The 11,168-nt window shown below is 51.5% G+C and overlaps 1 protein-coding gene across 1 annotated transcript; it reads left to right on the forward strand.

Annotated features, from left to right (window-relative positions):
• Window positions 1-895: 895 nt before the first annotated feature.
• Window positions 896-4,640, forward strand: LOC116899600 (alkaline phosphatase, germ cell type-like). Its single transcript, XM_032901546.1, has 11 exons — window positions 896-1,336; window positions 1,421-1,537; window positions 1,650-1,765; window positions 1,922-2,096; window positions 2,342-2,514; window positions 2,664-2,798; window positions 2,890-2,962; window positions 3,065-3,199; window positions 3,422-3,613; window positions 3,899-4,018; window positions 4,107-4,640. Exons 1-11 carry the CDS (start codon window positions 1,261-1,263, stop codon window positions 4,394-4,396), a joined length of 1,602 nt encoding a protein of 533 aa, XP_032757437.1. The 5' UTR covers window positions 896-1,260; the 3' UTR covers window positions 4,397-4,640.
• Window positions 4,641-11,168: the final 6,528 nt, after the last annotated feature.

An 11,168-nucleotide genomic window follows, 5' to 3' on the forward strand; every position in this document is an offset into this window, starting at 1 on the left:
AGTAACTAGACAGGGCCTATGTATATGCAGCACAGGATGACCTGGTAGCTTGCTTTGGCCTACAGAGTGCTGGGACTAAAGGGGTATCCCACTGGGCTTGACTGCCTCTATTTAAAGGTTGGACAACATTCCATTGAGCCCGTGGACCATCTTTCTCTGAACCACTCATCCATCAATGGGTACATGGCTTGACCCCACACCTCTTGGCCACTGGGGATAATATTGAACCCACTGCATTCTTCTCAAAATATACTCTGAGGTGGAATCACTGGATCCCAGAGATCCTTTGAGCCTAACCTAACCCCCTCCCCCAGGCTACAGAAAGTTCATAGTTTCTGTTGGTTGGTTGGTTTACCCCTGACTCCTGTCCCTCACCCAGCCTGGGTTTCTCTCTGTGGCTCTCTGAATGTCTTCAAACTCACTCTGTAAACCAGGCTGACCCTGATCTCCTAACTCTGCCTGCCTCTGCCTCCCTAGTGCTGGGATTAAAGGCATGCACCATCTGTTTCTTATCCTAAACTACACCTATAGCTGTGCTAAGGCATGTACAGACGTCCCTTCACCGCCTATGAGAATAAGGATCAGGAGTAAACCCTGCCTGCTTCTCAGGAAGATTCAGCTTTGCCTCAGGGTATTGCACCCACTCAACCTGGCATGTTCTGGGCATCATCCTTATGATGGACCCTCAAAGACAAGGCTCTCCCAGCCTGCCCTAATAACTTGAGACACCAAACAGGTCATGAACCAATGGTGCCCCGATATTTCCTAGGCAATAGTCATCCCAGGATTCCAGGTCTTGGTACCCCACTGACTCCCTGAAAGTCAGGCGAGAGGATAGAGCACAGCACTGAAGCCACTCTGTGACTTTGTTCCCACGTCAGTGGGCTCATGATGTCAGAAGGCCAAATCCAGACCCTGCACCAGGCTACGTGTTTCCAGTTCCACCCCAGAGTATATCCCAGTCCAGCTGGCTCTTCGGGACAGGAGTGACAGATAGGTCCTGACGACAAGAGCAGAAAGTGGTCCGTGCAGCACAGGACACAAATCCTCACCCTGGGAAAAGCAGCTTCCAACCTCACCCCCCCAAACCCCCAGAGGCTGGCCTAGCCACACCCTGCCACTTCTCTCCAGGCAGCAGGGCTTCCTTTCCAGAGTAGGAGGGGTGGGGTTGGGGAGGAGCCTGGGAATTAGGGACAGACACTGAGCTTTTCAAGCAAGAACTGTTCCCCATCTACTGCCATCCCTCCACTAGCCCCAGCTATGCAGGGAGCCTGGGTGCTGCTGCTGCTGCTGCTGCTGGGTCTCAGGCTACAGTTGTCCTTTGGTGTCATTCCAGGTAAGGAGGCTCCCCTAACTGCTTGTCCCCACTCATAAATACAGCCTTCCACTGACACCTGCCTCCGGTCTCTTCTTTGACCAGTGGAGGAAGAGAACCCAGCATTCTGGAACCAGAAGGCAAAGGAGGCCCTAGATGTTGCCAAGAAGCTGAAGCCCATTCAGACATCAGCCAAGAACCTCATTATCTTCTTAGGGGATGGTGAGTGCATGAAGCCTGGCCACCCTGGGGTCCTCAAGCTCCAGGCACCCAAGGCCACTGACGGTTCAGGAAAGTCTGGGAGCTCAGGCCTGACCAGGTTCTGTTCCTTTAGGGATGGGGGTGCCCACAGTGACAGCCACCAGGATACTAAAGGGACAGCTGGGTGGTCATCTAGGACCTGAGACACCCCTGGCCATGGACCACTTCCCATTCACAGCTCTGTCCAAGGTGAGTACTGGAACACACAGCTAGGATGGGAAATGGCTGGAGGGGGAAGAACCCAGAAGAACTGGAGCCCAGGTTAGCAACCAGGACAGCGTAGACCCAGGAAGCAGGGACTAATGTCAACCAGTAGCACCCAGCTGAGAGTGTCTCTGTCCCCAGACATACAACGTGGACAGACAGGTCCCAGACAGTGCAGGCACAGCCACCGCCTATCTCTGTGGGGTCAAAGCCAACTACAAGACCATCGGTGTGAGCGCGGCTGCTCGATTCAACCAGTGCAACAGCACATTTGGCAACGAGGTCTTCTCAGTGATGCACCGTGCAAAGAAAGCAGGTGAGCCAGGCATGAAGGTACACACCATTACTCCCAGCAGTTGGGAGACAGAGGCAGGCAGATCTGACTTCAAGGCCAGTCTGGTCTATATAGTGAGTTCCAGGCCAGCCAGAGCTACATAGCAAGGACTTATGCAAAAACAAACAAACAAACAAACAAACAAACACAAGTGGGTCGGGGCCAGGCTAAGGAGCTAGAGCAGGCTTGGAGCAGTAGGTGGCCCACCTGATCCCTGTCATGTCTAGGGAAGTCTGTGGGAGTGGTGACCACCACGTCGGTGCAGCATGCCTCTCCAGCCGGCACCTACGCACACACAGTGAACTGTGACTGGTACTCAGATGCACACATGGCCACTGCTGCACTACAGGAGGGCTGCAAGGACATCGCCATGCAGCTCATCTCCAACATGGACATTGATGTGAGCCCCAAGAGCAAGGGAGGAGGGGTGCATTGAGATGTCACTCACTGCAGTATGGGCAGCCAACTGCCTGAGCTTGCTCTGAGGAATGGGTAGGAGGAGGAGATAGAAGAATCCCACTTCCTCCTGTCCTGACCTTCTGATTATAGGTGATCCTTGGTGGGGGCCGCAAGTTCATGTTTCCCAAGGGGACACCAGACCCTGAGTATTCCGGCAACAGAGCTCAGTCTGGAACCAGGCTGGATGGACAGAATCTGGTGCAGAAGTGGCTGGCAAAGCACCAGGTGACAGGGACACCAGGGTATGGGGCCAGCAAGCATAGGACAGCGCCTTACACCTCAAAGGTATGCGCTAAGACTGGCTGTGTCCCTGCAGGGCGCCCGGTATGTTTGGAACCGCACAGAGCTCATTCAGGCCTCCCAGGACTCAGCAGTGACTCACCTCATGGGTAATTGTCCAGTTCCTACCAGGCCATTTTCAGTAGGACTTCACAGGACATCCATGTAAGTGTCAACACAGCCTGGGATCCCTGTGTTTCTGTGTCCCCCAGGCCTCTTTGAACCTAATGACATGAAATACGACATCTACCGAGACCCTACTCAGGATCCCTCCCTGGCCGAGATGACAGAGGTGGCTGTGCACATGCTCAGTAGGAACCCCAAAGGTTTCTATCTCTTTGTGGAAGGTGAGTGGTCCTGCCTAGTAGAGAGGAGGGAGAGGAAGAAGAAGAGGGAAGAAGGAAGAGGAGGAAGAGGGAGGAGGAGGGGGGAGGGGGGAGGGTAGGAGGAGGGGGGGGGGGGAAGGAGGAGGGGGGGGGGGGAGGGAAGGAGGAGGAGGAGGGGAGGGGAAGGAGGAGACAGGGGTCTAGCACAGGCTCAAACATCTCCCCATCTCTGGTTTCCTGCAGGGGGCCGCATTGACCATGGCCACCATGAATCTATAGCCTATCGTGCACTGACTGAGGCTGTCATGTTCGACTCAGCTGTTGACAAGGCAGACAAGCTCACCAGTGAGAAGGACACAATGATCCTTGTCACTGCTGACCACTCTCATGTCTTCTCTTTCGGTGGCTATGTACCTCGAGGGACCTCTATCTTTGGTAGGCCAAGGATAAGGAAAATGGATCAAATATATCGGTCACATAGCAGGAACTTCTCTCGGCCTGAGTTTCCTTGTCTGTCAAATGTGTATAGATAGGCCAGTTGTCAGGCAAAGGTGAGCATTTGGGTCTGTATTGGCTCCACACCAGGACAGTGGCAAAGTGTCTCACCTACCCCGTCCCCTCCCCCTCCCCCTCCCTCTCCCTCTCCTTCCCCCTTCCTCCCTTTCCCTCTTCCTCTCCCTCTTCCTTTCCCTTTCTCTCCCCCTCTCCCTCTCCCTGCAGGACTGGGGGCCTCCTTCAATGCACTGGATGGCAGACCTTTTACCTCAATCCTATATGGCAACGGTCCTGGCTATAAACTTGAGAAAGGTACCCGGCCAGATGTCACTGACAAAGAGAGTCGTAAGTTCTGTGTAGTAAGTACTCTTGAAGTCGAGGGTAGAGGATACTAGTGTCAAAGGCCTTCTGTCCTAAATACTTGTTCCCCTAGGTGACCCCAAGTACCGGCAGCAAGCAGCTGTACCCCTGTCGTCAGAGACCCACAGTGGGGAGGACGTGGCCATATTCGCGCGTGGCCCGCAGGCGCACCTGGTGCACGGAGTGCAGGAACAGAACTACATCGCTCACGTCATGGCCTTCGCAGGCTGCCTGGAGCCCTACACCGACTGCGGCCTGGCGCCCCCTACTGGTCGGAGCAGTGCAGTGAGCCCAGGCTACATCTCGACCTTGTGCCTTTTGGCAGGGACAATGTTGATGCTGTTGGTGTCAGCTGAACCCTGACTACCTGAGCTTACTGGACTCTACTACACTGTCCCACAGCTGCCCCTGTGTTCCAGGCTGTGGTGGTTTGAATATGGTTGGCCCAGGGAGTGGCACTATTAGGAGGTATGGCCTTGTAGAAGGAAGTGTGTCACCATGAGGGTGGGCAATGAGATCCTCTTCCTAACCACATGGCAGCTGATCTTCTAGCAGCCTTCAAGTGAAGATATAGAACTCTCAGCTCTACCTGTCCATGCCTGCCTGGATGCTGCCATGCTCCTGCCTTGATGATAATGGACATCTGAACCTGTAAGCCAGTCCCAATTAAATGTTGTCCTTCTAAGAGTTGCCTTGGTCATGGTGTCGGTTCTCGGCAGTAAAACTCTGTGACACTGGCTATCGTTCTCCTCCAGACTCCTCCTGTCCCTCTGGTTCCCTGTGTCTTGGCTTCAGGTTTCTGGTCTCACACATAACTCAGTTGCAAGTCCTGCTACTCACCATGGACTCTAACAACAAGCCTCAGTGTTACAACCAGCCTCAGCCTAACAGGATACCCAGCAGCCAAGGGACTGCCACGCTGGTGTCTGTCACACTGATGTCGGCTCCCAGAAAATGTGACACCATGCATTCAGTCACAGCCTGTGCCTGAGGGCCATGTAGGTACTTGGTGTCCCCACAGGACAAGGACTGAACAATAGTGTGCTGGCTTTTCTTGGCTTTGGTGTCCACAGCACACCCAACAGAGCCTGGAGAGGCCGATGTAGCTGGCAATGGCTCTTTGACAGTCCTCAGCTACCACCATTGGCCTCAAACTCATGATCTTCCGGCAACCTCCCAGGTGTCATAATGACATGTATGTGCCTCTGTGCCCGGCTTGCACATTAATGTCCAAGCAAAGGATGCCTCCTTCATTCTCCTGGGAGACTTTGCAATAATAAAGTGAACCATTACCGGCATAATGCCAGCAGTGCTTTGCCAAACGGAAAGCTGGGCGCTCGGGTGGAGTGAGAAATGGAGTCTGAGTGAGTGAGGAGGAGGGGTATTGAAAATCCCAGACACAAGCAGCCTTTACAGGGCTGAGTCATGGCTTCCGGGTTCCACCTCCTGCAGTGAGCTTCAGGTTTGCAAGGACCAAATAGCTTAGCCACACTCAGCTCAGTTCTTGCATAAGGCCCCACCCCCTTAGCCGGCTGCAGAGGTAGAGCAGGTAACATACCAAGGCCAGAAGTATAAAAAGGCCCAGGCACACAGAAGAATGTATTTCAGGCTCCAACTAGGAAACTGGCTAAGGGGTCAGGGCCAGTAGTTAGTTTCCCATCTCCCTATAGGGTCCACTCTAGACTCACGGAGACAGCCTCAGAGTTGACCTTCTTGTCCCCGGATGGGCGGAGACCAGTCAGCTCTCCCCAAGGTGGTCAAGGCAGATACCTATGGTCACACTTGCCCCAGAAATCACCCATGCTCTCTAACTTACCATCCCGGAGGATCCTACCCTTCCCAGGCTCTTACAGCACAGCAGTGAACACTAACATGCAACCAGGGGATCTGGATTCATGATCTAGTGCTCCCACCTGCCTCCTACAGAGATGGAGATTCAAAGGTCACCAAGTAGACAGCCCTAGGATGCTGCTGGTGGAGGGTCCATGAGGCAAGGAGCTGGGAGCCAGAAGCAGGGGGCCTGCAACCTCACCTGCAGGGTGTGGAGGGTGAGAGGGGACACCTGCTGCACATACTTCATAGCTACCAACATCCTTGTCCTCAGAGAAGCCCCTCTGGAAGATCTAGGCCTGTAACTTTAATCTTTTCCAAGGCTAATATTTTTCTTTTTTTTTTTTTTTATTAACTTGAATATTTCTTATATACATTTCGAGTGTTATTCCCTTTCCCGGTTTCCGGGCAAACATCCCCTAATCCCTCCCCCTCCCCTTCTTTATGGGTGTTCCCCTCCCCATCCTACCCCCATTGCCACCCTCCCCGCAACAATCTAGTTCACTGGGGGTTCAGTCTTAGCAGGACCCAGGGCTTCCCCTTCCACTGGTGCTCTTACTAGGATATTCAATGCTACCTATGAGGTCAGAGTCCAGGGTCAGTCCATGTATAGCCTTTAGGTAGTGGCTTAGTCCCTGGAAGCTCTGGTTGCTTGGCATTGTTGTTCATAAGGGGTCTCGAGCCCCTTTGAGCTCTTCCAGTCCTTTCTCTGATTCCTTCAACGGGGGTCCTCCAAGGCTACTTTTAATGATGATTCTTAAATGCTTTAAACTCCCTTTTAGCCTACCATCCACCAGAGGTAGTGCAAAAGAAAGGATACCAGTTTAGAAATGGTTCTTTGGAGCAACTCCCGTCTGCCTTGTCAGAAGTGGCAGCTCAAGCCACTCGCAAATGCTTCACGGATATCCCAGCAGTTCAGTTCAGTGGAGTCAGGACAGCAAACACGAATCAGCAGCAACAACATCACCTAGCAGAGACAGCCAGACCTCAGCCTGAGAACAAGTCAGCAGGAGGGACCAGGGTCGACAGGAAACGTTCTCAGCTGTGACTCTCCCGGCAAAGATCAGTGAAGTCTCGAGACCAACAAGCATTTAGCAATGCACCAACAAGCATTCAGCTATGCAAGCAAGCCAAGCTCAGCCTCCTTCACTGACCTTTGAGTCCTATCTACATCCCTTCCAAACATCACGTGTCCTCCACAGGTCTTGCCTCAGCATGTGAGTCTATCTCAGCCGATGTCACTCTACCAATCAACCCTGGTCTGCGGAAGCAGCAAGAAGCCACAACATATCCCCAGAAAACTTTTTAGCAAGTTTCTCTCTATGGAGTCCCAACAAATGGAGCTCAACTACCAATGTAAGACAGACCAATACATTTGAGTCGTTAGCAAAGCAACGAATCCTTCATCACGTGCCCTTTCATGTACTTGCTTTAACAGAACATCCTTTCTCCTGCGTCTGAACATTCCTTTACAAGTCTGCCTTAGCCTTTCACCTGAGTCCACTTCAATGAAACATTCCTTCGCTTGTTTGCCTTAGCAAAACCCCAGCCAACACAAGTGACTTTCCAAAGAACCCTTAAGTTTCCACTTCATGGCTTGAACCTTCTCAAAGGTCATGTCGGAAGAGGGATCAGAAAGAAGCAACAAGAACACACCAGAAAGCCAGGGTGGTGGTGACATGAGCCTTTAATCCCAGCACTTGAATGGCAGAGGCAGGCAGATCTCTAAATTCAAGACCAGCCTGGTTTACTGCATGAGATCCAAGACACCCCAGGCTACACAAAAAACAAACAAACAAAAACAAAAAAAAACCCACTGTTATGGAAAGCAAAACAGCAAAAACCCCACCAGAGTCCAGATGCACAGAAGCTCTGGTTGATCCCTGGGGCACCATCCCCTGAATCAGCCTTCTTTTCCACACCTTCTACTGCCCACCAGGTCTAGGGTGCATTGCAGGGTGCTAAGTGTCTACGGCTGCTCTAGCATCACTGTTGTATGTAGAGTCTGCTCTGCATGGAGTGGAGAGCAGGCTGGCCCTAGTCTGCTCCAGTTCCCATCAGTAATCTACCAGCCCTGGTAGCTCACTTCTGTCAGTCAGCAGAGGCTCGCTCCAGCTGCAGAATGTAGCTCCTGAGCCTTCTACTCCTTAGCAATGGTCCTTAGCAGGCTAAGCAGGTGACCCACAAACACCCTGTAGGTGCCTGGGCCCTGCACTAGGATAAGCTCCCACAGGCATGGAAAGGACTTAAGTAATGGGACACCAACAAACATATAGTAAAAAACCTACCACCTGGGGTCTTCCCTTTCTGGAGCCCACCCTTCCCTGAAGGCCCAACCCAGAAACCCCTCATGCTGAGCTAAGTACAAGTTTCTCTCAAACAGAGTGTCTTTGTCAGTTTAGGGAGAGACAGGGATCCAGGGTAAAAGGAACGGAGGCGTCCCCATGCCCTGACACACATACAGACTCACAACCTCCCTGTAAGCTGAAAACAGTTCCACTGTGTGTATTCACTGGTGAGGTGTGTTTGTTTGGTTTCCAGTTTTGGTTGAACTCCCCATCTACTGAGAGCGGAGGTCACAAGTGTATACTGCCACACCTGGTTCTGGGGCCTATACCTGACCCCACAGCGGATCAAAGCATCAGTGGAAGGGCTGTGACTAGTGTCCCCACGTCAGGTGCCTCAGACATAAGGTGGGCACAGAGATCCAGGTGGCTCCTAGAGGCTGGGTTGTCTATAGCCTTTAGAGTCCAAAGTTCAAAGTCTCTTCTGAGCTTCATCCAATCACTTAACCGTAATCCCCAAAGCAAGACAGGAAACCAGCTGGGCAGACTCCAGACTCTGCATCTCCATGTCTGATGTCAAAGCGGTCTTCACATCTCCAACTCCTTTTTCATCTGTGGCGACTGCAACAAACTTCTTTCTCCTGGGCCGGTCCCACTCCCAGTTAGCAGCTTTCCTCAGCTGGAATCCCAAGGCTCTAGCATCTGGGACATGTTGGGGTCTCCAAGTCAACTTCAGCTTCACAGCTTCTTGTTCCAATGAGAGTCACACATGATCTTCTGGGCTCCTCCTAAGGGCTTGGGTCACTTCTCCAGCTCTGCCCTCTGTAGCACTCTAGGCTCTGGTTGACTCCACTCCACTGCTGCTGCTCTCTGTCAGGTCGATGGCTAGATCACTCAGCCCCACCTTCACCTATGTTTGTTCTGGGAATCTAAAGTGGGTACTCACGGTACTACAGAACCATAATACATGCCTAGCCCTTGATTTTGAAGTGTTCATTCTACTGTAGGTAAAATGCCACCAAACAGCATACTGCGGTGTGAGTGTGTGTGCCTGTGTGTGCGTGTGCGTGTGTGTGTAAGAGTCAGTGGACATAGGAACCTTAACTGTTGTACTATTTGAAGAAGTTGCCACAGCCACCTCAAACCCCATCACACCTCCTCCAAACCCCTCCATGGTCAGCAGCTATGAAAACCAAAGGAAGACCACACCCCACACACAGGGCTGAAGGCTGTGATGGACCCCTATACATTTCCAGGCAAGTTCTCCCTGGAGCATAAATTGAGCTCAATCTCAGTCTCCCGCTGCCTCAGCTTCCTGAGTCTTGGGAAAGTACAGGTGTGTGGTTCTACATGCAGTGGCCCCCAGCAAGAGTGGTCTTGCTCTGTAAGCTAGGCTGACCAGGAACTCACCATGAAGTCTAGGCTGCCTCCGGCTCCCGTGGGCTGCAGTTCGGGCTTCAGTTCAGGCATGAGCTACCACACCTGCCGTCATCAATAGTTCTTAGCTGTGGCACTTTCTTTTACATTGATTTATTACTTATACTCTCTGTGTGCATGGGCATCTGGGCCATAGCCACCTGAGAGTGCAGGTCAGAGGTCAAAGGTCAGAGGTCTCAGGAGTTTACTCTCATCTTCACCATGTGAGTTCTAGGGATGGAACTCAGGGCTTTAGGTTCAGGCAGGTGGCTTACTCCGGACTATCTTGCTGGCTCTGTAACATACTTTGACTCTTTTGTGGTTTCATTTTTGTTTGTTTTTCGAGACAGGGTTTCTCTGTCCTGGTTGTCCTGGAACTGACTCTGTAGACGAGGTTAGCCTTAAACTCAGAGATCTGCCTGCTTCTGCCTTCCAAGTGATGGAACTGTTGTGTGCCACTGCCAAGCTCTGTAACGTTTTTAAGTTAAGGAACATGCATTTTTATACATGTTACCATATGCTTACCCAAACTGTAAACACACATTTCGTATGCACTGGGAAAGACTGACCAAATCCAAATGGCTTGCTGTGAGGTATTACCGACTTCTGTGGCTTGCTGCATAGTTTTATGCCAACTGGACACAAACTAGAGTCTTGTGAGAGAAGGGAATCTCAGTTGAGAAAACACTTACATAACATTGGGCTGTAGGCAAGCCTGTAAGGGCATTTCCTTAGCGATTAATGAGGGAGGCCAGCTCATTGTTAGTGGGGCTTCCCCTGTGCTGGTGGTCTGTTCTGTAACAAGCAGGCTGACCAAGCCATGGGGAATAAGTCATGGGGAGCAAACCAGTAAGCAGCACCCCTTCGTGGTTTCTGCATCAGCGCCCGCTGCCAGGGTCCTGCCCCTCATGAGATCCTGTCCTCACTGCTTTTTGAGGATGGACTGTTATATGGAACCATAAGTGAAATAAACCCTTTCCTCCTCCATTTGTTTGTTTGTTTATTTATTTATTTATTTAGTGGTCTGAAGCTAAATTCCAAGGTATGTTTCACATTTAATAAACATGCTATTGTTCATTTTTTGCTGCTGCATAGCTTGCTATTTATGGAAATACCCCCAGTCACGGTTTTTCTGTGTAGCCATGGCTGTCCTTGAACTTGCTCTATAGACTGGTCTAGAACTCACAGAAATCCACCTGCCTCTGCCTAACAAAGGGATTAAAGGGGTGTGCCACCGCCGCCCAGCTGGAAATACTCTTTTTATCTTTGCCCCACTGATAAAATTCTGCCACTGTTTCCAATGTTTGGCTATTTAAAGAAGGTCGCTTTGGCTGGGTGGTGGTGATACACACCTTTAATCCTAGCCCTCCAGGAATCTCTGATCTACAGTGGGAGTTCCAGGGGTAGCCAAGGATATGCAGAGAAACCCTATCTCAAAAACAAAAGGAAAGGAAACAAAAACATTACTTCGACCCGACTGATACGTGCAACCTGGGTTCCCAGAATGCACATGGCCTGTCTGATGATGCTCTCTAGACTTTCTCTTTACGCTCCTATGTCTACAGGGTGGGACTCACTGTGCTTCTCAAGTGCCTGGCAAGTCT

The sequence above is a fragment of the Rattus rattus genome, chromosome 4 (genome assembly GCF_011064425.1).
Source record: "Rattus rattus isolate New Zealand chromosome 4, Rrattus_CSIRO_v1, whole genome shotgun sequence".
NCBI lineage: Eukaryota > Metazoa > Chordata > Mammalia > Rodentia > Muridae > Rattus > Rattus rattus.

What these genes read in the sequence shown, in the direction of transcription:
- LOC116899600 (XM_032901546.1), top strand. Translation starts at nt 1,261, where the DNA reads ATGCAGGGAGCCTGGGTGCTGCTGCTGCTGCTGCTGCTGGGTCTCAGG. An exon ending in GTCCTTTGGTGTCATTCCAG is followed by an intron (nt 1,337 to 1,420) that starts GTAAGGAGGCTC and finishes TTCTTTGACCAG; the next exon opens with TGGAGGAAGAGAACCCAGCA. An exon ending in TTTCTATCTCTTTGTGGAAG is followed by an intron (nt 3,200 to 3,421) that starts GTGAGTGGTCCT and finishes GGTTTCCTGCAG; the next exon opens with GGGGCCGCATTGACCATGGC.